At 40.8% G+C, this 27,972-nt stretch overlaps 1 gene segment (V, D, J or C); it reads left to right on the plus strand.

Annotated features, from left to right (window-relative positions):
- The first annotated feature begins 1,297 nt into the window (after positions 1 to 1,297).
- LOC141133533 (T cell receptor delta constant-like) lies at positions 1,298 to 14,513 on the plus strand. The segment is given in 5 exon segments: positions 1,298 to 1,377; positions 2,210 to 2,467; positions 8,593 to 8,664; positions 9,023 to 9,139; positions 14,206 to 14,513. Coding segments are annotated over 3 exon segments (414 nt in total).
- Positions 14,514 to 27,972: the final 13,459 nt, after the last annotated feature.

Below are 27,972 nucleotides of genomic sequence, written 5' to 3' on the forward strand. Positions count from 1 at the left end.
GTACATATTAGTCTACTAAAATATCTTACATTTAGCCAACTAAAATCTCTAGTACATTTTAGTCGACTAAAGTCATTTTAGTCAACTAAAATCTAACTGGTTTAGTTAAATTGCAATGCATTATTTAAAGTGATAGTAAAGTATTGTTTTTTTTTTATAATTACCTGCTCTGTGAAATTGACAGAGCAGCCCAGATCCTCCTCTTCTCGGGTCCCTCTATGGAGCCCCTGGCACCTCCCTCCTGTCGAGTGCCCCCCACAGCAAGCAGCTTGCTATGGGGGCACCGGAGCCGAACCACAGCTCTGTGTGTCCATTCAGACACGAAGCCACGACCCGACCCTGCACCCTCTCACTGCTCATTCGCTGACTGACTATGAATGATAGCAGTGGGAGCTAATGGCGCCGCGCTGCTGTCTCAGCCGATGAGGAGGGGAGTCCCGGGCAGCCGAGACATCCCTGTAACTTTGCTGGATCTAGATGGACCTCAGGTAAGTATTAGGGGGGCTGAGAGGGGCTGCTGCACACAGAAGGCTTTTTATCTTAATGCATAGAATGCATTAAGATAAAAAAAACCTTCTGCCTTTACAATCACTATAAGCATTTCTACAGAATTTCCAAACTCATAATATACTCCTGGAGTAAAAAAATCCAATAACATGTTATTAGTTATTGCATTAAGGTTTGAATAAAACTACATAGACACACAGCCATTATATAACGTTTTATAAGTAAAATATCCCTCCCTCACATTTTCATTACGTTTTTGTTCGTTGACAAAAATTGGAATTGATTTTCGTCATAGTTTTTGTCAATTGATGAAAGTTCTGAGTCATTTTCGTTTCATTTTGCTTTCGTCACTGCAAAAATGCCTCTGACGAAAATGATGACAAAAATATTTTCGTCAACTAAATTAACACTGCTGGATGCCCTGCTTTATGAAAAACAAAAGCCCTAAATGATATCTCTATATACCTTATAAATTGTCATGAAAAGCTGTCCATATGAATGTACATGCAACCTGTACACGCACGCACTTTCCTACAAATTACTCAAAGACCTGAATCTAATCAATGCAAATATTTAGTAATTATTGTACAATTTGATTAAAGTATATTTATCTGTATACTTTTGGCTATATTTGTTACTCTGTCCAGTTATTAAGCACTGTTCTGAACGTATATTTTGTAACAAGATTATTGTTGTATGAATCTAGCTATACATTGCTAGTAATATATTAGCTGCTCATTGGGTTGTGTATTGTTTGCATATTGCTTTGCCTTTTTCTTTTAACAAAGCTGTATTGCATTGTGCATGTGGGAGGGCCATATACAGGATCTCTGGTATTTGGACCAGGTACTAGACTGACTGTGGAACCAGGTGAGCAAATAACTATTGTATATATGTGTGTATTTTAAACAATATTTGTGTCACCATGCTATGATATGTAAAAACTAATGTCATATGCAGGTCATATACTATAGATAGAGTCATGACACTTCAATTCTGGGTATTTAAAGCTGTTAAAATGTATGTTACAAACTATTATAAATGAGTGTCACCAATATCTGCAGCAGTAGGGAAATTACAGGTCTAGAGTGAATAGGATTTAACACTTGAGTTTTTGTTGGGTAACGTGCAGCTGTGTGAGGGAGACGGTAGCTCTAACCTTTGGAAAAGGCACAAAGCTCACAATTCAGCCAGGTAAGTGTTTTTATTCCTGTTTATTTTAAATGTTTAAATGATCAACATAAACCCATGTAAAATACGACCATAATATATAAATATAATATTACTATAATATTCTATAGGGTTATTTCTTAGGACAGATTTGAAATACATCTCACTACACATAAATAATGATTATGAACATACAGAGTGCGCGGTGTAAAAGTTTGCGCATATGGTGTATTTTAAGAAATGTAGAGGAGTACATGCTGTAACATATTTTTTTTTTTTTTTAAAGATACTAATATTTTTGAATTTTAAGTTGTAGGGAAAAAAAAAGATTTTATATTATACCTAAGCAGCAAGTTTTACGACTAACAAGAGACTGTTTATTAAAATTACCTTATTAAATATTAAAAACTAGGAAAAGTAAGGAACTGTAAGAAGCAGATTAAATAGTTTTGTACATGCTTGAAGGAATGTCAGAAGTGGGTAAAAATTGACAAATATAGAAAATAATCATCTCCTTGTCACTTTGATCAAGATGTCAAGAATACCAAAGCTCCATCAGTGTTTATGATGATACCTAAGGAGGAATTCCCTTCTACAGCCTGTTTGGTGATGGATTACTACCCAAGTGGCATAGAATTTGGTAATAGTACTAGCCAACAAAAGGAGATTCCTTCAGTGCTTACCAAGAAGGGACTTTATAGCACAGTCCTTGTTGAAGCCACGGAATCAAGCAACTTTCAATGCAAGGTCAAACACCTTGAAAAATGGGTGACAAACTTGGACTTGAAAGGTAACAGTTCAATTGTTTTATTTATCTGCTGTGTGATCTACAGGTTATTAGAACTGTATAAAGTAATTCATAAAACAAAGCCTAAGGCATAGTCAGAGGCAAACAAAGTCAGCAAGAGCTCCCTATGCAGAAATGATTTTGTAACAGTTAAATGCTTATTTCAGGCAAAATGATCCACATTTGGACAACATTATAGCTGTAGATTGGACATTTTAGGAGAAAATAGAAGAACAAAAATCTTTATTAGTCAATTATATTACCCAGTAAAACACATTATACTGTATCATGCCATTGCAGTAAATAATAATAATGGTTGCAAGAACATTTGATGCTGCAATAACAATACAGCAACTCTAAAATATATCACATCAAAATGGCACATTATATCACCCATCAAGAACATATTAGATTGCAATATTACATTATATCAACAGCAAAACATGTTGCAAAAACATTTTATGGTAACTAAGAGCATCAAATTGTTTGTCACATCAACAACATTAGATGACAGAGCAGTTTATTCCCAGCCATTATTATCCATCACAAGTTCCCCTCATATTCTATCACCCCCAACTTTCTCATGTATCCGCTAAAAATACACTCTCAAACTCAGTCATTTCTACCCATCCTAATATACAACCCCATGCAGAAGTCTATTATTATTAATATTATTATACAGCATTTATATAGCGCCAACAGTTTGCTCAGCGCTTTACAACGTTAGGGAAAACATTATAGGTACAATACAATTCAATACAGGAGGAATCAGAGGGCCCTGCTCATTAGAGCTTACAATCTAAGAGGGAGTGTTAAGTGATACAAAAGGTAATAACCGTGGGTGATGAGCTGATTAAGAAAATAAAAGTACAGTTGTTGGGTGGAGGCAGGGTAGGCTTCTCTGAAGATGGTTTTCAGGGATCGGCTAAAAGTGGATAGAGTTGGAGATAGTCGGACAGATAGGAGTAGAGAATTTCAAAGCATGAGTGAGGCCCGGGAGAAGTCCTGGAGGCCTGTATGGGAGGAGGTGACGAGGGAACCAGAAAGCAGGAGGTCTTGGGAGGAACGGAGAGGATAATTTGGTTGTTATTTTGAGACTAGGTTAGTTATGTAGCTGGGGGCAGAGTTGTGGATGGCTATTAGGACTGTAATGTAAAGCTCCCTCATATCTAGAAACTACTAACTTTCCTAATGTGCAGCCATATATTCTGTCACCAGCACCCCCTTGAATGTTATGACTCTCCTCCAACTTTAAATTCTTCCCAATAAAAGCTCCCTTTTTCGGTGGTTAGTATAACTGCCCTTTTTTGCATTGGTGGTCAGTGTAAGCACTCCCAATACACTTGTGATCAAAGAAGAATACACTAATTATCAGTCTTAAAGGTTCCTTTACATTGGAGCTCAGTGTAAATGGCCCTGAAATGTTGGTTGTAAGTGTAAATGGCCCCATTTGTAATTTGTATTTATAAACGCTGTCCCTTTAGGATGTTTTTAAGTCACCCTGATTGTTAATGCTGGAAACAACATATTTTTTTTTATTCATGAAACAGTTTTTTTCCCAAAAAAAGCATTTGAAAAATTGCTGCGCAAATACCGTGTGACCAAAAATTGCAACAACCACCATTTCATTCCCTAGGGTGTCTGCTAAAAATATATATATATACATATATATATATATATATATATATATATATATATATATATATATATATATATATATATATATATATATATATATATATATAATGTTTGGGGGTTCTAAGTAATTTTCTAGCAAAAAAATTATGATTTTTACGTGTAAGAGAGAAGTGTCAGAATTGGTCTGGGTGACAAGTGGTTAATTACCATAAGTAAGTAATATATATGTAGCAATTACCCGTGAAGGAGCTGCTGGTTATTATTTTGGGTCTTTGCCGTTACCCCTTACTCACAGTTCACCACACCAGAAACTTAGAGTCTGTACTGGGCCTTGCGCCCACCGATATATGCATAAGTCATTTAGTTTTTTTTCTTGCTTTTTTGTTGAACAACTTTAGCAGCAGAGGGATGAATGGTTTAAGGGAAAGTTCAGATACCTTGTGCAGATCACTGAGGAACTTTTAGATCAAGTACTCCTTCAGTCAGCGGATCTTGCTCACCCGGATAGGCCTCTCTCACTGACCTAGCAGCCAGAATGATGCACGGACAAAAGTCTCTGCCACAGACTTAATAGGAACAATAATTGTTGAACAATCCTCTGCCACAGGATTTAGTATTAGTTGGACGATCCTCTGCCACAGGCAATGGTAATGAACACAGCAACACAGTACTAATAATTGCTTTAAGCCATCCGGCAGTACTGTGAGGTAGATTTGGTTAGGATGCATCCTCCAATTGAGGCACCAGGCTCCTCTTGAGATACCAGCCTTTCGCTCAGTCCTCTCCAAGATGAGTCCTCCTCCGGATCTTTCAATTGCTCGGCTTCTTCCCGCAGGACAGACAGCACAGGACCACCTCTGAACCAGTAGGCCCCAAATAGCTTCTGGGCCTACTTGCGGTCACATAGCCTCGGGCCAGTAGGGCTCCGAGACAGAAAAGGAGTTGTCACATACCTTAGGCCAGGAGGGCAAGGAGGAGAGAAAGCAAAAAATATGGCGTCTGCCCCTTAAGTATGCTTTCCCAGAATGCACAGCGGTGAACCACTCCCACTGGGCTGTTTCTGGGAAAGAAGGACACTCAATACACCTTAGCCTCTTGCCCTTCCATCACTGGCCTGTGGTGACTACAGGCGACAGTGTGAAACTGCACGCAACACAGCCAATGCTGGAACAGAGGCTAATTTAGCCATATCATTGAATCTGAACTGTGTACAGAACAGATAACCCACTAAATTTACATGCAAGCGCCTGATCAACAGGAGCAGGGCGCTACATATACAAATAATTATTATATATTGTTTTTAAAGTGATTGTAAAGGTTTGTTCTTTTCTCTTATTTTTTTAAAATAACAAACATGTTATACTTACCTGCTCTGTGCAAGGGTTTTGCACAGAGCGGCCCCGATCCTCCTTTTCTGGAGTCCCCTGGCAGCGCTCCTGTCCCCTCCTCTTCGAGTGCCCTCACGGAGAGCCGCTTTCCATGGGGGCACTCGTGCGGGCATGCTCCAGAGTTCTGCTGCTGCATCCATTGATACAGACAGTAGGACTTGGCCCCAGCTCCTGTGTCACTGGATTTGATTGACAGCAGTGGGAGCCAATGGCTCCCGCTGCTATCAATCTATCCATTGAGGACCAAAAACAGTGGCTGGAGCTGCTGGGCTCGTTCTCGTGGCTGGAATGATCAGGTTCAGGTAAGAAAAAGGGTGGCTCTGGGGGGCTGCTGCAGCACAGAAGGTTTTTCACCCTAATGCACGAAAAACCATGAGACTTTACAACTCCTTTAAAAAAAACCCTGCAAGACAAAGGCATAATGAGCTAGTATGCATAGCATACTAGCTCATTATGAAATACTCACCTTAGATCGAAGCCCCCCGTAGCAGCCCCGGCACACTGTTCTGCCCGGCGACATGACTCCCGGAGGTTTTTCCGGGTATCGCAGGCTCCAGCGCTGTGATTGGCCAGAGCCGCGATGACGTCACTCCCGTGCATGCATGCGGGACCCACCAGTAGCGACACATCAGCTAAAGCAACAGCACGAACGCTGATGATTTCGGCACATGCTGATACAGGGGATATCTCCTAAGCCATGCAGGTTTAGGAGATATCCACGGTAGCTACAGGTAAGCTTTTATTACAGGCTTACCTTTAATAAAAAGTGGTTGTAAAGGGTTTACAACCACTTTAAGGTAATTGACTATATTTTCAAAAACTGTACTGAAGCAAGTGGCTTAACGGACAAGTTACTGAAAATTGATGTTATAACTTCAAACCAGTAATTTCACAGTAAATAGATAAATAATAAATTATTATGTTATAACATATAGCATAATAATATATTATTTAGCTTGATTAATAAAGTAACTATTCAGCAGCAGCAGCAGATCCTCCCTCTTAATTGTGTGAGAAAAACATGGGATTATGGGTAAACCTTATACCCATAAACCCATGTTTTTTCCTTGTAGTTAAGAGGGCTTGGTTGGAAGGGAGCATTTGTCTGTTAGACATATGCCCCCTTTTATGAGTGAGAGGAGAGCCTCCACTGCAGCATTTTTATTGGACAGCTTGCACCAATGGTGCTTTACCATTGGTCCAAGGCTCCAAGCTGTCCATTGAGCTCAGTGCCTCTAACAAGAAGTCAGAGACACTGTGAGCTCATCCTCTCAGTCTGCTGCAAACAGTGTGTGCCAGCTTGTATTTAAACTGGCTGTGCTGTATGTAACTTCTGACAGGCTGCGCATGGAGCCCCGTATCTCTGGCACCAAATTTTGACCAGTGGTGGGGTAGGACTTTGGCTACCTACCCCTCAAATTTGGGGTCTCTGTGACCCCAGGTCACTGAGCTACGAACCTTGATCTTTTTTTTTTTATTTTTTATGTTCATGGCAGGTAAGGCTCAGCCTCACCTGCCACCCCTGACTGCACGTCCCTGGTAAACACCCCCTTTACATTGTTGTTCTGTGGAAGAAGGGTGGCTCCCCTTACTTTGATATTCAAATAAAGAATAGCTCCCTTACTTTGTTGTTCAGTAGGAAAAGTTTCCTCTTTCATTACCAGTTAGTGAGTAAAAGATCATCCTAAAATGGTGGCCTGTGGGAGAAAAAAATCCCCATTACCTTGGTGTCCAGTTAAAGAAGAGGTTTCAATGCATCAGTATTCAGTGGAAGACCTGCCCCCATACAATGGTGGCTAGTGGGAGAAAGGCTTACTTACACTGGTGGTCAGACAGCGCCAGATTTATAGGGGGGCAAAAGGGGAAACTGCCCTGGGCCCTCTGACAGAATGGGCCCCCTCTATACAAAAATAATATAAAACAATATAAAATATTATACAATTTAAAATAAAAATATAATAATAAAAAAAGTACTTTCTTTTATTAAATTTATCTTGGGAAGTAATATTTTGCTGTCCACTGTAAAAGTTTTTACTCTGGAATGAACCACATATAGCACTATAACTGCGTGTGTGTGCATGCATAACCTCAAAATGATGTTGTGTCATGCATTTGAAATGTGCCATTGTCATATAGAATGTAAACCAACTCTGTGTATGAGGGGCCCCCAGAACCTAAAGTGCACCATGCCCCCCAAGGTCTAAATCTGGCCCTAAGATCAGAGGGAGAAGGGCCTCCTGACATAGGTTGTCAGTAGGAGAAGGACCTCCTAAGATTAGTGATCAATAGACATGCCCCTTTACATAGGTGGCCAGTGGGAGCACCCTTACACTGGTAGTCAATGGTAGAAAAGCCCCATGCATTATTGGTCAGTGGGAGAAGCACTTTCTTAAATTGGTAGGCATAGGGAGAAGTGTAATCTTATAGTGTAGGTCAGCAAGGCAAGAGCCCCCTTACAATGGTGATCAGAGGGTCAAGTTCCCCCATTTACATTGATGTCGGTGAAAGAAATGCCCATTTGCATTGCTATTTTTTTGTGGTTAGATACCTCAAGCATTAGCTGCAGAGTAGATGTTGGTTTTGCTGTCAACTGTTCTTAATGTTAATAGCACCAGAGCTATGTCAACATACTTAGGAGATCAGTCCACCTATAGTTCCAGCCTGGAAGCAGGTGAACTTTTATTACACGGAAAGGCATGGGCAGGGGTCCAACTTCTGAGGCCCTGGAATTCATTACAGACAGAGGCAGCCTATACACAGGCAGGGCAGACTGCACAAGTGGTAGCTCTGCCCCTGTTAAATATATTAATCTTTTTATTTCATTATTCCTAATATAATAATGAAAAATGTTACACCTAGGCTAGAACCACATTAATGATTATTGTTTTTTTTTAAGGGGTGAAATAAGAGAAAATTTGGTAGCAACCATTTGCATAGTGTGCAATTAACCATTACTATAGCATAGGGAACAATTTATTTAATCTGTTTTGAAACTGATTGTGGTTACTCACTAACAATTTAGGTAGTGCTAATGCCCTATCAGATTTTGCCTGTGTAGCTTAAAAAAATGTCTAATAAAGGAATTTTGCTGTTTTGTGACAGATGATTACAATCAGTTTGGCAGTGAACAAGCTTCAGAAGTCACTGAGTGTGAGGGGACAAGTGACACTTCTGGTTAGTATTACCTTCTCGCTCATTACATTTATGTTAAAAAAATGAATGCAGAAAATAGAATGTTGTTTATTGTTTCAGATTAGTGTCAGGGTAGGGGAGCTATCTGTGCAAAAGCCACTTTTTGAGGCAATCTAACCTTCTCACATTATACGCCAGAGTGGAACACCTTCAGGGAGCCATCAGGGAGATTAGGTACATAAGTCGATCAGTGGTGGTGCACAAGTGGATCGATGGTGGTACTTTACTGTACATCTACATCTATTCTACATATGTTGCCCATTTTGGCCCAACAGTAACACAAACAATTTGAATTGAAATTACAGTCACTTTACTCATTAGACGTGTTTCTTCCTTCCAGCTCAGAGCATTGAAAGGGTTAATGTGGTCTCTATAACGGTTCTGGTGATGAGAGTGCTGTTCACTAAAACTGTGGTCTTCAACCTGATCCTGAGTTTAAAGGTCTTCTTCATGTAAGGTGAGGTTTCCTTTACTAGCTACATAGATTATCTGAGATGTTCCACAAATGTAAAAGCCACAGGGTGCAAGTATGGAAATATATATCTAAAAAACAAATGCTAGTAGGAATTCTCTCTCATAATAGAGAAATTACATAATCACAGGCATAGCCTGATGATGTCCTCACTTGCATGTATCCTTAGAACAGAAGAATCCACACTACTGAGCATGCAGAAGAGAGAGAGCACAAAAAACAGTACTTCAAGCAAAATTACACTTGGTAAACATATTAACATCACTGTGATTTAGATGTTTTTATATACTTTTATTAGAAAATAATAATGTTGTATAATTACACACAACAGTAGAAACAGGCACACTCATACAATGTTAAAATCACACACATATGGCCCCCATCTACCAGTTCATAATCAGCCAAGTATTGCAGCTGCTTAGGGACTTAATAAGATTCCTGTACTATAATGACCTGGGTCAATTCATGTTAAAGCAAACTTGCATTCAATAGATGGACTAAGCATCACTGCACTTCTCACCACTCTAAAACAGTGTTTTGATTTGTTGAGTTTTTGAATTTATTTATTTTTTTAGTCCACCCTGCCTCCTGGTCGTCATTCTCGCCTAGGCGAGAGTGATGTTCTTTCCCTGAAGCCTTCTGGAATATCCCCATCTCCTATCCCTGAAGGCTGCAGGGGCACCCAGTGGCTGGTGGTGCTCATCATCAAAGTGGCAGCTGCCTGAAATAGCTGTAGAGACAGCTAGTTTCCCAATGATGTCTGAGAAGAAGATGCCAATGCAGGACCCAGGCTGTAGCACCTCAAAGTAGGACAATGCTGGATTCCCTGGGAGGGTGGGAAAATGAATCTAAGACAACCCAGAATAACAGGTAACGTGGGAATGAAGTTCCTTTTCAAGTGCACTATCACATCATAGGAACCTATGCAACAAAATATTATAAATAGATTATACAATATGCAGTCAGTCCCTCAATAAACCAATGATCCGTTCAAGATACCAGTGGTGGCAAAGTTGGTTTGTCATTAGCAGAACTGGTGAAGTGGCAAGCTCCACCCATATCACAGCTACATGCTGCTTTGTTAGGAAAGGTAGGGCAACTGAAAAATTTAGGGTTTAAAAATCATATTGCTCATGCCCATGAATGGTCACTCACCAGCCTGAAATGTATTGGAGATGGATGGGTGGGCAATTGCATTCCAAATGATGGAAGTACAGTATGTATAAAGTTATGTGTAAAAAGTAAAGTGTGCAACCAAATAATATAGCTCCCTTAATACAAAAGGGGGATTATGACACAAAGTGATGAAAACCATATGATTAGGCAAAATAATAAAAATTGTGCTAAAGTCCATAAAGTGCTTCAGTAAGTCCAAATATGTTGAAGGACACTCAAAGGATCATTCTGTTGTTCTTTTCATGAAAACAATCAATCAGCGCCACTTACCAGAGTTGCTGGATCGCTCAGCCAAGGAATGCACCTCCACGAGTTCATCCAGTGAAGGGATCCTCTCACCTGCAGCGGGTTATCCGTTGGTATGATATTCCTCACAGCAAAGGCAGTAACCTTCTCCAGGTGATCGCCAACAGTGGAATATATCTGCCCGTGTTTGTGCGATCTATGGCTCTCTGCAGATTTCCACCCAAAAGTGGAACTTCCACTTTAAGCACTCCTCGCCCCTTATATGCCACATTTGGCATGTCATTTTTTTTTTGGGGGGGGGTACCTACTTTTGACAGGTACTTCCTGTCCCATTTCCTGCTTCAGTCGCCTGGCCACCTAGGCGACTGCTCCTCTCTCCCTCCCTCTCTGCAATCTTCTGGGACACGTCACAGGTCCCAGAAGATTGCCTGGCCACTAACAGAGCACATCACAACTCGCGCATGCGCAGTGCACGCCTGGCTGTGAAGCTGCAAGCTGTCACAGCCAGGTGCCCACAGTTGCAATGACGGCGCTGCGGAGAGAAGGGGGGGAGGAGCGAGGCTTCAGGCACCCGCATCGCTGGACCGTGAGACAGGTGAGTGTCTGTTTATTAAAAGTCAGTAGCTACACTTTTTGTAGCTGCAAACTTTTAATAAACTGAAAAACTAGTGGAACTCCGCTTTAATATGCAAATCACTCAATATGGTATATGAAAAATGTAAAGTCCATCTGTAGAACAGCAACACCTTTGCGTGCAATGCCTGCTCACCTTGGATTTTGAGCCATTACAGGTTATGTTTAGTCTTTTAAATATTAGTGATCTGATGTAGCTCCACTCAGGTATTTACTCCTCTAAAGCTGGATAACGCTTTGCTGGGGAATAGGTACTCAGAAATATGAAAGAAAAGGTTTATATTGTAGTATGTCCTAAAAACAATGTCTTTTAATAAGATTGGGGTGGTAAATCTCCTCACCGCAATACTTCCGTGCCTCGGAGACACTGGAAGTGACATCTCTGACTTCACTCGATGCGTTGCGTCACTTGTCACATGACTTCCTCAGGGTGGAACCCTCGCCCTAACCCTGAGGAAGTCACATAACAAGTGAAGCAGCACGTCGGGCGGAACCGGTGAAGTCACTTCCGGTGTCTCCGAAGCATGGAAGTATTGCGATGAGGAGGAGATTTACCATCCCAAGGATTGTTTATTCATGCGATTTGGCAAGTATTACAACTATAATGCCCTGTACACACAGTCTGTCTTTCCGACGGAATATGTGCGATCGGAGCTTGTTGTCGGAAATTCCGACCATGTGTGGGCTCCATCGGACTTTTTCCATCGGAATTTCCGACACACAAAGTTTGAGAGCAGGCTATAAAATTTTCCGACAACAAAATCCGTTCGCGTAAATTCCGACCGTGTGTGGACAATTCCGATGCACAAAGTGCCACGCATGCTCAGAATAAATTAAGAGACGAAAGATATTGGCTACTGCCCAGTTTATAGTCCTGACGTACGTGTTTTACGTCACCGCGTTCAGAACGATCGGATTTTCGGTCAACTTTGTGCGACCATGTGTATGCAAAACAAGTTTGAGCCAACACCTGTCAGAAAAAATTGATGGATTTTGTTGTCAGAATGTCCGATCAATGTCCGATCGTGTGTACAGTGTCCTTATTCTTATTAAAAGACATTGTTTTTAAGACATACTACGCTATAAACCTATCCTTTCATATTTTTGAGTACCCATTCCCCAGCGAAGCGTTATCCAGCTTAAGAGGAGTAAATAACTGAGTGGAGCTACACCAGATCACTAATATTTAAAAAGCTAAACACAACCTGCAATGGCTCAAAATCCAAGGTGAGCAGGTATTGCATGCAGAGGTGTTTGGTGATGGTCTCCTGACATGCAGTTGCCGTTCTACTGATGGACTTTACATTTTTCACATACCATATTGATTGATTTGCATATTAAGGAGTTTTATTAACTTTCTTTTTTTCTTTTTTCACTACTGTACAAGTTTTTTTGGAAGATTTTATAGGATCTCATTTATGTGTATGGTAGCACTGATATTTCAGTGAAAATGTGTGTATATATACAGGCATACCCCACTTTTAAGTACACAATGTTTTTTTTTTACTAAAGCTGGAAAGTGCAAAATTAAGCTCGCTTCTGCTTAGAAACCAATGAGCTTCTAACCTCGGCTTGTTCAATTAAGCTTTTGTAATAAAACCTGGAAGCTCATTGGTTTCTATGCAGAAGTGAGCCTACCCCATTGTGTACTCAAAAGTGGGGTATGCCTATATATATATATATATATATATATATATATATATATATATATATATATATATATATAACACTTTCGTGGTGTTTTATATATCATATCAGAAAATCCTTTGAGAGTTCTCAGCAATCATCACGTGGCTCATCCACAGATGAAGCAGTCTCTCACACAGAAGGGTGCTCACCACACGGAGCTCGAGAAAAGGTTTATGGTCTAGTAATTTATTATATAGTTGATGACATACAATTAAAATAAAGGATGTACTTCAGCGGCCGAACTTACAGCAATGGCCGCCGATCCCAATCTAGGACACAGCGGCGTGGGGTCAGCATGCGAGGCTCTTCTCTATTCGTTTTCATGAGTATGCATGTCATCAAGGGATCTACCTACAATTATTATTAGCATTATATGATTGATCATATGAAGCAAGAGCTCAAAAATGTAAAAAATAAGGTTATTAAAATATCATGAAACACTTTAACAAGTGTGCTATTTAGTTGCAATAGTTCCTATTAGGTGCAATTTGGCTGTATGAATTTGAGCCAGGTCAATACAGCCCAAGACACTTATTTAATCACTAGGCAGCTGTAATACTTGGCTGAATATGAAGTGGTGGATGGGCTCATATGTGTATTTTTATGCGCTTTGACTTTGTGTCAGTGTGCTTGTTTGTACTGTTTCAATGTGCTTCATTATATGACATTTTAGTTTTCTAATAAACTTAATTTTATATTTCTAGCTATCATTCGGGTACAGATACAGTATATTTATATTTTTAGAGGGTAATTGTGCTTGAAGTACTCATTTGTGTGTATCAAGAGCATCTGTATGTTATTATGATAATATGAGGAAAATGGATTATTAGTAGTTTCTGCAGACAAATACAGTAAATAATATCCACCAGAGGAGCACAATGGAGGTTGCAGCATGGGCCACATTTAGGAACGGTTCAAATGCATCTATAGCCCCTTTGTACAATAGTAACTGCTTCCCAGTGAGGCTCTGTTCACATCCAGGCGTTGCTATTTTACAGGTGTTTTTTGGGTGTTTTCTCCGCGCGATTTTTGCAGCGTTTTTTTGTAGGTGTTTTGAATTTCAAAAGGTCAACAATGTAAAAGCAGTAAAACGCCTGTAGTCTGCCAAAAAAGAAGCACACTTTTTTAAGCGACGAGCATTTTGCGAACAGGGGCCATTGAAATGAATGGGATTTGTCTTGTTGGGTGTTTTTAGAGCTGAGGTTTAGAGCAGAAAAACGCCCAAAAATGCCTAGATGTGAACGGAGCCTAAAGCTAGAGAATTCCAAAAACCCTGACTGCTGTTTTCTCTTTGCTGTTTCTGGCAGATAACATTTATTACACCAGCTTGAACATCACTGACGTCTATCCAGCTTCAGAAGCAAACTCTATGGAATACTTTAACTATGTAAACCTCTTCACTGTGTCTCTACTCCACTTTTTTTAGTCTGGAAAACAGTTTATTTATCTTCCTTTATCCTAGTATAAATCTGAACAGACAATATATTTTATGAGGCTTGTTTCTGTTATTATGTAGATTGCTTCCTAATATTAGTGTTTTGTATGTCTCAAAAGCAATGCAATGTTTATTCCAAGTATAATGATGGGTAATTTAATAAATTACATATATCACCCATGTTGTCAGTATTTTTTTAATACCCTGAATTTACAAAAAATGTTTTCACATACTGAGAAATCTGTATGTGGGGAATCTAGGTATCTTCGCTTCCCTAGATTTGCGCACACTTATATAAATGAGTGCTAATGCTATCAAAAATCAGTTTTCTTATACCTCCTTGGCAGTGTTGTATTTTGGTTTTGTGCTGCCCCAGGCAAGACTAAAATCGGGTGCCCCCTCCCCATCTAAATTTGCCCCACCTATTTCTTCTCAAGTGGCTGTTGGGGGTCTCGGATGGCTATGCAGGGCCTCTGGTGGCTATGCGGGGCCTCTGGTGGCTGTGTGGGGCCCCTGGTGGCTGTGTGGGGCCTCTGGTGGCTGTGCGGGGCCCCTGGTGGCTGTGCGGGGCCTCTGGTGGCTGTGTGGGGCCTCTGGTGGTTGTACAGGGTCCCTGGTGGCTGTGAGGGGCTCTGGTGGTTGTGCAGGGTCCCTGGTGGCTGTGCAGGGCCTCTGGTGGCTGTGCAGGGTCCCTGGTGGCTGTGTGGGGTCCCTGGTGTTTGTGCGGGGTCCCCGGTGGTTGTGTGGGGTCCCTGGTGGCTGTGCGGGGGCCTCAGGTGGCTGTGTGGGGTCCCTGGTGGCTGTGTGGGGTCCCCTGGTGGCTGTGCGGGGACCCTGGTGGTTATGTGGGGTCTGTGTCTGGGTTGGAGAAGTAAACACATAGGCGAGTGGAGGGGGGGCACACACCCCACACACACAGGTAGGTATCACACTCTGCATGGGGCAGGCACAGATGATAGTTAATCCTTCAAGTGAGGGGAGGTTTAGAGGAAAGCCCTGTCAGAGGAGGAGGGTGATGATGATGTTGAGTGTCTGTGTACACAGTGTTGACTTGGCTCAGTGCCCACAGATCACTCACCTCTCTTCTTAGGACATGGTAGTCCGCTGACACACATTCGAGCCCCGATGAGTGACAGCAGGAACAGAAGAGTGGAGGGAGGTCAGAGCGTGCACTCTTCCTTCCCCTGGAATAGCTCTGTTTGAAAACATTTCACCCGGCTTGGGCCTGGCAGCAGTCAGGCTCCTACTTCCTTAACCAGTGTCTGCCGTCCTGTCACAATGCCCACATCATCCCTTTGGATCAGAGCTCATAGAGCGGCTGATGGAGAGGCGATGAAGGGGCTGGAGCCTGGCTGGGGCATCTGATCGAGACGAATTGCCACGCCTGTCTCCCCCCCACCCTCACCCTCCCCACTTTGCCAGTGGCTGCCTTGGAATGTCAGTGTGCTGGGAAGAAGACAGGGGATTCCCTTCCACTGCTGTGCACTTAGTGAGGGAGGAAAGACCAGCTCTGCTATGGGAACAGAGTTGTGGTGTCCCTTCTGCCTGGGCAACGGCGCACCCCTGAAAACTGCCACCCAAGGCAAACGCCTTGTTAGCCAAGCGGTAGATACGCCCCTGCTCCTTGGCCTTCCAGCCCTCTTGCCGTGAGGGAGCCCAGAGAGTGCACATCGCTGTCCAGTGTGCACCATCACTCCTGCATATCAGCCACCAGAGCGGGATCTGAAGTGCTGAGTTCGGGAGTGCTGACAGCCAGAGTCACCTAGGTGCAGAGTAGAGAGTGGACTAATTGCTGTGTGTGACCAGATAGTGAGCTGCAGTAGCACTGGGACTGTTGAGCCGTTGCTGTGGGGATTTAGTATCTGTATGCTGGAGAAAGAGACTGAGCCCTTTAGGAACTGACCATAAAGCTATCTAGTAGCCTTATTTGCAGCCTGCAGGTATGACTGGGACTGTACTCATGTGCACTAACAATACAATTGCGCCCCAATGCTAGCCAGCTGTAGAGATAGGACTGAATACTGCCACTTTACAGGTGCTACACAGAGACCTTTACCTATTACTTATGCTAAGAGGTACCTCTCAGGGGACATTGTACTATATCCTAGCCATTCTCCTAGCGTGCACTCTAAATTAGTTATAGCACTAATATTTACATTGCAGTTCAGGCTTATATGCACTGTTTATTGCCAGCTTTGCTGATTCACAAGTTAATTCCATTCTAGTGGTACAGAGCTCTATTCTAAGTTACCTTGGCATGGTGATTATACTGTTTAGCAGACAGTGTCTGAATCTGCCTTCTGTGTCCTCATTTATGCTCAAACCACCATTTGTTCTAACCCTTACCAATACATTCAGTTAATTTACCACTAAACAGTCTTGTGTCTATTTCCTGGTACTAATTCCCAGCCAAGTTAAAGGTATTAAAGGCTAAACGCTTGTGTTCTTATAAGTGCTTGCAGTAACTTTTATTTAGCCAGGTGTGTCAGATGGGCTGAGGTTGTTCTTGGAGTTGAGGCGCAGAACCAAGTACCCAAATTACCAAGCAGCTCCTGTGGGGGTAGAGCTACACCATGATAAAAAAATGCTTATTTTCATGTATTTACCACTGGAAAAGCAGATGGCTGTATTTAGACGGAGGTCACCATAGAAACATTAGTATTAAGTGAGTGATATGCTGCAGGCTTTGTGTTGAGGTTTTCTGCTGAACAAGTTCTGCTATGAGCTGTGGTTGGACTATACAGCTTGAATAATGGAAAGTCAAACCTAGTAAAACTTGTGGGTGGCCAAGATCTTCGTTCTCACTTAGCAGAGGAAGAAATATATAGATTTAGATAGAAGCGATATGTTTGTACTTTGAGTTAAAAACATGCCAGAAAAAAAACATCAAGGGGTGTAGTTTGCCTAACATTTATCAGTGTTAAGAACTTAAAGTCTAAGTTAACCTTTTTCCAGAAAGTAGCTCATGTAGTCAAGGATCCCCTGGTAGGTATTAAAATCCTTTGTAAAATGTTCATAAATGTTATTTTCAATTTAGGACTGAGCTGCTGCATTAAGGAGAGCAATAATATCCACCTTAATTTCTGTGGTTACCAGCCTCAGACGGTAAAGTTTTTTATTGATTTTTATCAAAACTTTCACATACAGAGTGCACTTTATGTGCCACCAAATATTATCGTTGTTCAAAATTGCATACAGTAGGTTTGGAAAGCATTTATTTGAAAGAAGTTTGAAGACATCTGGTTAATACCAAAATATTGAAAAACAGATAAATCCTCAACAATTATAGAATGGTTAACAAGAGTAAATCATATCTGGCTATTGGTCCTTTTCTGAAGGAATGAATCAGCTTGCACAAGACAGTTCAAGTTGAAGTTACACTTGTTCTTTCACGTCAACACCAAGGCAAATGTTGAATAGTATGATGCTTTGTTAAAATTTTCTTTAAACCCTGTGTTAAACTTATTCATGATCTTTTGGATATTAGCACTTATTTAGGCAAACCTTTCTTCATTTCTTAATTGTTTTAAAAGGTGTTTATTTACAATTCACATAAGGTACATGTAAAAAGCAAAATGACAAAAAAGACCCAATAGTACTCAATGAGCCTTAATATACATAAATGGGAATATACGTAGCAGAATAATTGGCACATGAAACGCTGTAGCAAAGGACATGGGTTATTATGGCATTAACTTGGTACAAAACAAAAAAAATGTGCGGAATTAGGAGTTGGCATCCAGAGTAGGCACTTACAAGTATGATGTCACGAATTCCAGATTTGATTAAACTGTTAGGGACATGCTCTGCGTCGTATGTGATCTTGTATTTGGGCAAGTTCACATTAATCAGATGGAAATGTAGTTCTTAATCATTTAATAATACAGCCCCAAAGCAAATGGTTATGCATGGGAAGGAGGCAGGGCAGAGCTGTTCAAGGATAAGAGAAGGTAAGAAAGGATATAACCATGGAATGAGAGAAGTGAGAGAACTCAGAGGAATTTGATCATGGTCAAGTGTGATCTGATCGTGGACAAAAAAGTAAGTAGAGTGGGACTGATCATGGACAAGAGAACAAGTAAAGTGGGACTGATCATTATAGACAAGAGAGTAGGTATAGTGTGAATAATCATGGATGGGAGGCAGAGAGGAAGATGAATATGACTGGGGAGAGCAGCAGAGAGTGGAATCTGATCCTAGACAAGCTAGACCGGCAGTTCTTGCAATGCTTGTGATGAGTGAAGGGCAGAGAGAAGCAGAAGCTGATCATCATTTCCAGGGAGATAATGTAGAGGAGAATCCAGTCTGAAAGTGAAAAGAGAAGAGGCATGGAGGGAACTGATCAGGGAGAATAGTGCATGTACCTTATACCCTTTCTACTGATTTGTGAAGTTCTGTTGCAGTTCAAGGAGTGGTACTTAGTGGGAGGGGGCAGGTCTTAGCATAGGAAAATCTCTGCAAATTTATGAAATGTCCAGTTGCATTTAAAATGTGCTTTGGCGTTTGACCTTACTTTGGAGGCCAGAGGGAAGTGGCCTTAGAAACAAAGCCTTCTGTCAGGGTTTTTATTGTTGTCTGTGATACTGTAAAGGTAAATAAGTAGTAAATGAGTTAAACAGGGGTCACTGGTGTAAGAAGGCATAAATAGCAATAAAAACCTCACAGAGATTCCAACCTTTTATCTATTTGAATACTAAAGAAATTAGGAATAAAGAACCATTACTGTAATGCTAGTGGTGTGATAGCAACCACCAATCTGCATTAAAAAATTATTAAGACACAATTCAAAAGTGATCAAGTCCCATTTCAAGTGAATACAAAAGCACTCTTCTATCCATGTCTCACACTGTATAGTGCAAGAATCTTCACTCCAATCTACTCACCATAGTATTATGACCTGAAGTAAATTAACCCAATTAAAATGCCAACTCAAAAAAAGTAAATATCCCTGTATGTGTCAGTTTTGGTGAAGCTTGATCTGTAGCAATACATTGGCACTGAATTTACTGGTTGTGAAACTTTGCAATGTTTTTAGTAAATTCTTCTCTTCTTGTTGTCCTAGTAAATTGACTTTTTCCAGATGAGTCATCCAAAATGTCACTCAAGATTTCTTTAAAAAAAAAAAAGGGGTGAATTGGTGGTGTTTAGTTCCCACTTCTAGAAGTAGATTGTTCCACAACCACCTTCATATTATAAATATTGCCATTGTGACCTAACATAGCTAATCGTGTTGTGACTTCCATGCCATCTACAAAATAATGCTTGACAGTCATTAAATGGAAAACTTCTACCTCTCCAGTGTAGAAACCTTTTCAGATTTTTGCTCTGTGCAATATCTTAAAATCTAGTGTGCAAAGCAGTGCCAAATGTTAACCCGTTACAATACCTTCCCTCTTCAGCATTTAATGGATTTTATGGATCAAGGTTACAGGCATGATGGTATAAAATGGAGAAAATTGTTTTATACATCATGGTCAGATGCAGACAGAATCTATAATGAAAGGCTGGCACTTTTTTTTGCTGGCAAGTGCCTATATTGCCAATAGTTTTAGCCAGATGTCAAACATCAAATTAATGATGCACCAGTTTTTCTCTCCTTACTTTATGCGTTCCTATGGAAGAGCCCTGGGGCCATCATAAAAAAAAAATACAGAATTATGAGTTTGCAAAAAAAAAATTTTTTTTTTACAGAATTCTGAGTTTGAAAGTCAGAATTCTGAGTTTGAAAATCAGAATTCTGAGATTCAAAGTCAGAATTCTGAGTTTGAAAGTCAGAATTCTGAGATTCAAAGTCAGAATCGTGAGTTTAAAAAAAAAAAAAAATCTACAGAATTCTGAGATTAAAAGTCAGAATTCTGAGATTAAAAGTCAGAATTCTGAGATTCAAAGTCAGAATTCTGAGTTTCAAAGTCAGAATTCTGAGATTCAAAGTCAGAATTCTGAGATTCAAAGTCAGAATTCTGAGATTCAAAGTCAGAATTCTGAGTTTCAAAGTCAGAATTCTGAGTTTCAAAGTCAGAATTCTGAGTTTCAAAGTCAGAATTCTGAGTTTATAAATATAGTAGTCTTTATTAGGAAGATTTTAGGACCAATGAGCAATAAGGTAGTAACACCCACAGATCATCATTCTGCAGACATACATGTCTTCTGCTCTGTATATGATTATGTAAATCTATCTTAGTTACAGCACACAGTATAGGGAAGCAGGCAGTGCTGGGTTCTCTGGTTCCTCTACTGTATTAATTAGTTCCTTGGTTTGCTGTCTTATCCTTCTTCTCTGTCATCTGCTCCAACATAAAGAGCCATGCTGAAAACGTGTGTATTGTGTGTGAGTGGGGGGGGGACACAGCTTCCATAGATAACAGAACACAGCACAGCACAGCTCTGCACCCCAACTTGTAGGACACATTGCACTATTGCCCCTACATGAGGGAATTGTGAATGGCTAGAAGGCAGCAGGAAAATGTGTGTCTATGTTCATAACAGATTAATCATAGCAATTAATTGTATGGGCTAATAAGGTGTTTCACACACAATTTATCTCATATTTAACATAAAAAGCACTGATAAAGTGTCCTTAAGTGATAGCCTGGTGGTTTGAGTAACAGGCTTATAGTGTTGGAAGTTGTAGGTTCTAATCCAGTTCAGGGCATGCTTTTTAGTTATGTATTTTCAATATATTGATTTTATATTAAACATATTTTAAAATATATTATATATATGTATTTTATTTATATATCCAAATTGATTTCAAGGCATATTAACAAAGACATATTGATAAAATTGTTGTATATGCTGACTACTATAAATTAGAGAGTAGGGATTTTTTTTACAAATCGGTGTATATATTGGGATGATTTTGGTGACATGGGGCCAGTTCTCAATGTCAGGAGATTGTCCCTGGAAGCTGCATGATAACCATCATATCTCACAACTCAGCCCTGAGCTCTGCACTATAATCTGTGTGTACTACAATGTACACGCCCATATCTCCCCTTCACTGATTGGCTGCACTTTATCCCCACTGACACCGATGCAGCGCCATTTTCTTAGCTACACCATTGACACAGAAATTTTTTCCTATCCAATGACATCACCGATGCAGGGTCATTTTTCCCATCCAGTGACACCACCGATGCAGGGTCATTTTTCCCATCTAATGACACCACCGATGCAGGGTCATTTTTCCTATCCAATGACACCACCGATGCAGGGTCATTTTTCCTATCCAATGACACCACCGATGCAGGGTAATTTTTCCCATCTAATGACACCACCGATGCAGGGTCATTTTTCCCATCTAATGACACCACCGATGCAGGGTCATTTTTTCCATCTAATGACACCACCGATGCAGGGTCATTTTTTCCATGTAATGACATCACCGATGCAGGGTCATTTTTCCCATCTAATGATATCACCGATGCAGGGTAATTTTTCCCATCCAGTGACACCACCGATGCAGGGTCATTTTTCCCATCTAATGACACCACCGATGCAGGGTCATTTTTCCTATCCAGTGACACCACTGATGCAGGGTCATTTTTCCCATCTAATGATATCACCGATGCAGGGTAATTTTTCCCATCCAGTGACACCACCGATGCAGGGTCATTTTTCCCATCTAATGACACCACCGATGCAGGGTCATTTTTCCCATCTAATGACACCACCGATGCAGGGTCATTTTTCCCATCTAATGACACCACCGATGCAGGGTCATTTTTTCCATGTAATGACATCACCGATGCAGGGTCATTTTTTCCATGTAATGACATCACCGATGCAGGGTCATTTTTCCCATCTAATGATATCACCGATGCAGGGTAATTTTTCCCATCCAGTGACACCACCGATGCAGGGTCATTTTTCCCATCCAGTGACACCACCGATGCAGGGTTATTTTTCCCATCCAGTGACACCACCGATGCAGGGTTATTTTTCCCATCCAGTGACACCACTGATGCAGGGTCATTTTTCCCATGTAATGATATCACCGATGCAGGGTCATTTTTCCCATCTAATGACACCACCGATGCAGGGTCATTTTTCCCATCCAGTGACACCACCGATGCAGGGTCATTTTTCCCATCCAGTGACACCACCGATGCAGGGTCATTTTTCCCATCCAATGACATATCGGCCACTAGCGGGCGAGAAAGGGTTAAAACCGCCCGCAATGCACCGCAATAGCAGCGTTTTGCCGGCGGTATCCCAGCGCTCCGGTGTGAAAGTCCTCGGGTAGAGTAATGTGAAGTCCTCGGGTTTTCACACTGGAGACAATGCTGCAGCTGTTTGAGGGCGGATTGCAGACGCAGTGTGAAAGGGGTCTTACATACTACAAATATATATATATATATATATATATACAGATACAGTATTTTGCTCTCCATGCCACTATTTTCCCAGAATTCCCACCTGAGAGGGGGGAGGGGCACAGTTTGTGAACTTCCCCCTGGGTACTGGCAGAGGGTGGGGCACTCAGTGATTGGGGGAGGTGGAGGGTTATGAGAGGAGGGCGGAGTTACACTCTGGGACACATAGGAAGTCCTTTGCTGCGCCTGCTTTCATACAATTGATCCCCATAGTGATGCCACTGCTACCCCTGGCCTGGAGGAGGGGCGGCTCGGGCTGTTGTGGTTGACAGCCGGGAGATGGTGCCACACTCGCGGGTGTCTGTGAGCCCCGCCATCAATTATGGGAGACTTGGGATGTCGGCATTGCCTCATATACTGCTGATTGGACAGAACTGCTATTACACTCTGCTCACTGCCCTGACACTACATTGTGTTTAATCTCTGCCCTGACACAGCCAGTACATACAGGTCATGGCCTGCACTGCCATTATATACACTGGTTACTGTGCCCCTCCCCCCTCTCAGGTGGGGATTCTGGGAAAATAGTGGCATGCAGAGCAAAATACTGTATCTGTGTATATATATATTTGTAGTATGTAAGACCCCTTTCACACTGCGCCTGCAATCCGCCCTCAAACAGCTGCAGCATTGTCTCCAGTGTAAAAGCCCCGAGGACTTCACATTACTCTACCTGAGGACTTTCACACCGAAGCGCTGCGCTGGCAGGACAGGAAAAAAAGTCCTGTCAGCAGCTTCTTTGGAGCGGTGTGTTTACCGCTCCTCCACCACTGCTCCCCATTGAAATCAATGGGGCAGCGCTGGGATACCGCCGGCAAAACGCCGCTATTGCGGTGCATTGCGGGCGGTTTTAACCCTTTCTCGGCCGCTAGCAGGGGGTAAAAGTGCCCCGCTAGCGGGCGAAATGCGCCGCTAATCCGACAGTAAAATGCCGATAAAAATAGCTGCGTTTTACCGCCAACGCTATAGGCAGCTCGGTGTGAAAGGGGTCTTAGAGTTTAAAACTGGAGCACACATAAGGAGCTAACAGTAGTGAAGAAGAAAAATGGCTCTGCATCGGTGATGTCATTGCATGGAAAAAAATGGCCCTGCATCGGTGGTGTCATTGGATGGAAAAAAATCGCCCTGCATCGGTGGTGTCACTGGATGGAAAAATGCCCCTGCATCGGTGGTTGAGTTATGAGATATGATGGTTATCATGCAGAATCCAGGGACAATCTCCTGACATTGAGAACTGGCGCTCCATGTCACCAAAATCATCCCAATATATACACCGATTTGTAAAAAAAATCCCTACTCTCTCATTTATAGAGGTCAGTTTATACAACAGTTTTATCAATATGTCTTTGTTAATATGCCTTGAAATCAATTTGGATATATAAATAAAATACAATTTAAGTTCTCAGTAACTTATAGTTTAAAATAAGTTTAATATAAAATCAATATATTGAAAATATATATAATTAAAATACATGCTCTGAATTGGATAAGAACCAGAACTTTCAACACTATAAGCCTGGTACTCTACCCACTATACTATCACTTAAGGGTTCTTAACTGTTGCTTTCCTAATGTTTAATATGTGGTTCATTATCTGTGAAACAACTATATTAATCCAGATGAGTGAATTATGATTGATTTGTTATGACCAGTCTCCTGAAATTGTGAACTGCCCCCCAGGGGAAACTGAAGATGACACCCTAATGATCCCATCTGATCCCCCTAATAATATATACACAGTTTTTTCTTTGAATAAAATTTATATTTGGAAATCTCTACTCTCTAATTTATAGTAGGCAGCATATACTACAACTTTGTGTGCTCAATATATCAGTGTGTCTTTGTTAATATACCTTGAAATCAATTTTGGATATATTGATAAAATAAAATTTAAGCCCTCACTATCTCATATTTTAAAATATATATGTAAAAAAAAACCTCACCTGGACTAGAACCCAGAACTTCACCAATATAAGTCTGCTGCTCTAACCACTACACTACCTCTCAGTAATGCTATGTGTTTGCTTTTATGTTTAATATGAGGTTAATTGTATGTGAAACATCTCTATTAGTCCAAATAAGATTGCTATGATCAATCCATTATGAACATAGACACACATTGTCCTGCTGCTTTCTAGCCATTCACAATTCCCTCATGTAGGGGCAAAAGTGCAATGTTTCCTACAAGTTGGGGTACAGAGCTGTGCTGTGCTGGCCATTGTGTTCTGTTATCTATGGAAGCTGTGTCCCCACCCCCCCACACCACTCACACACAATACACAGGTTTTCAGCATGGCTCTTTATGTTGGAGCAGATGACAGAGAAGGATAAGACAGCAGAGGAACCAGAGAATCCAGCACTGCCTGCTTCCCTATACTGTGTGCTGTAACTAAGATAGATTTACATATTCATATACAGAGCAGAAGACATGTATGTCTGCAGAATGATGATCTGTGGGTGTTACTACATTATTGCTAATTGGTCCTAAAATCTTCCTATAGACTATATTTATAAACTCAGAATTCTGACTTTTAATCTCAGAATTCTGACTTTGAAACTCAGAATTCTGACTTTGAAACTCAGAATTCTGACTTTGAAACTCAGAATTCTGACTTTGAATCTCAGAATTCTGACTTGACTTTTAATCTCAGAATTCTGACTTTTAATCTCAGAATTCTGACTTTGAAACTCAGAATTCTGACTTTGAATCTCAGAATTCTGACTTTGAATCTCAGAATTCTGTATTTTTTTTTTAAACTTACAATTCTGAATTTCAATCTCAGAATTCTGAGTTTCAAAGTCAGAATCCAGTTTTTTTTTTATGATGGCCCCAGGGCTCTTCCATACGTTCCAGTGTGGTATTTCATGGAAATAATATTTATTTTTACTCTTTGCTTAATTATTCTTTCCAGTAAAATGTAATTTTTTTTTTGTTCTCAAAAGAAACCACTATAGTTTTAGAAATATGCTTCTTTATTTGGTAATGTTAAAGTTTTTGCTGAAATTGTAGAAAACTATATGTGCAGCATTTCTTCCAATGTCCTGGTGACCTGACCTGTCCATTGCTATGCAATGCAAACTAGCACATTATGCCTTTACCTTGCAGGGTTGTTGTTTTTTTTATATGTCCAAGTTTACTACCACTTTACGCATCTGCAGCTACTGTAAGGAAAGAATCACAATGGATTTATCCAACCATAGGTTACATAATTTATTTATTTATTTATAATTTGGAATATTATCCTCCTCTGGGTCAACCATAAGGATCTGTGTATCAGGATAATTCCTTTAAATAACAATTTTTATTTAAAAATCAATGGTGGTAATCTAATTTGCAAAAATGGAAGAAATACAAATTGCAATATGGTCATATAAAAGTCAAGCATAGGATGATAATAATTCTTATGTAATATTTGCTGCCATCTAGTGGTGGAGAAACAGATGACATGTACATCTTTGTGTACATGCATTTTGGAGGCCAGGCTAGTTTATAAAAAAAGGTAGAGCTACAGGAGCAATTTTTACCCACCAGGTTGTTGAGGCAGAACAGTTTTTAGACTGGCTACTAGGTGTAATGATCTACCTGCTATAATCACTGGATAAAAATCAGTGCTGTAGTAGGGGAAACTGCATTTCCATCTTCCCTGTAGATGCAAGTCAAAATGATTACTATCATGAAATACTTTCTACAATAGGACAGAGTAAAACAATCTTGATATGCTAACTTTAGCTCTGTAAACTCCTTTGAAAAGCTAGTCATACAGCAAGAAATTAGATGTGTGAATGCTTTCTGTACACAAACTTTATCCTACTAATGGCGATGATCAACTACTTATAATGGGACTGCAATAGTGCGGCGGCCAATCTGACACTAACTGATGTTGGGAGAACTTACACTGACATCACCGGTGACACTAATGCAGTGATCAGTGCTAATACTATACACCAGGGATATGCAATTAGTGGACCTCCAGCTGTTGCAGAACTACAAGTCCCATGAGGCATAGCAAGACTGACAGCCACAAGCATGACACCCAGAGGCAAAGGCATGATGGGACTTGTAGTTTTGCAACAGCTGGAGGTCCGCTAATTGCATATCCCTGCTATACACTATCACTGTTCTCATGACACTGGCTGGGAAGGAGGTTAACATCTAGGGTGATGAAGAGGTGTAATGTGTGCCTAACAATGTATAATGTGCGTATTATGTGCTGCTTTTTACTAGAGATCATTCCCTCTGCACAGATCCCTGTGTTGATTGTCAACACAGGACTCTGGGCTGTGATTGGACACAGTCGATCAGCAGGTCCCGGCCATGAATCATTGGCCGAGACCTGCTGACAGACTCCCACTGTGTACATTCACAGTGGGTGTCGGGGGGCACCCAAAGCCCGGAAACAGGTAGGGACGTTGATGTGTCTGTACCGGGCCTCTGTTCACAGTATATTGCAGGTGAACAGTCCGCAAGTGGATTTATATTCAGGACATTTAAGAGCACATGGAGAATAAATCTGTTCATTTATCCAGAAGAATTTCTCACCCCTAATGATATGCTCAGATGTGTTTCTGTGCACAGGACTATCAGCACTGCAAGTCCCCTTGTAGGGTCCTATACTTTTGTCATGGCCACCATATTGCCTTAACAATGTGTGTGTAACATATGAAAAGGCTCTTATCTGCCGTTACTACTAATAGTGTTTGTAGTTTTTGAACTAATGACCCTCATTTACAAATCACAGTTCTAAACTAAATTACAATATTTTACTACTCCTTCATAAAAATAGATAATTACCCTCTGTTTTTAGATTATAGATTATACAGTATGTTAACCTGGGTGGTTAAGCATAACCTAAAAAGGCATATTAATGAGAAAAAAAACTGTCCTTTAAAAAATAAAAGGCTGAAGGTTCACCATCGGCATTCCAAAACTACAAAGAATGCAATAAGAAATGCAAAAGTGCGATTAGGGTAGCTAAAATAGATTATGAAAGTCCTATTGCTGAGTAGAGTAAAAAAAATTCCAAAAAGTTTTTCAAATATATTAATAGTAAAAAAGAGAGGTCGGAACACAATGGCCCAATAAAAGTTGTGAGTGGAGTGCCCCAGGGCTCTAGCCTGGGACCAATTCTGTTTAACTTGTCCATGAACGATATAGAGGTTGGAATAAATAGTTCAATCTCAGTGTTTGCTGATGATGCAAAGCTAAGCAGGGCAATAACTTCACAGAAGGATATAGCAAATTTACAAGAAGACCTACAAGAAGT

The sequence above is a fragment of the Aquarana catesbeiana genome, linkage group LG01 (assembly GCF_042186555.1).
Source record: "Aquarana catesbeiana isolate 2022-GZ linkage group LG01, ASM4218655v1, whole genome shotgun sequence".
In the NCBI taxonomy this organism is placed as follows: Eukaryota; Metazoa; Chordata; class Amphibia; order Anura; family Ranidae; genus Aquarana; species Aquarana catesbeiana.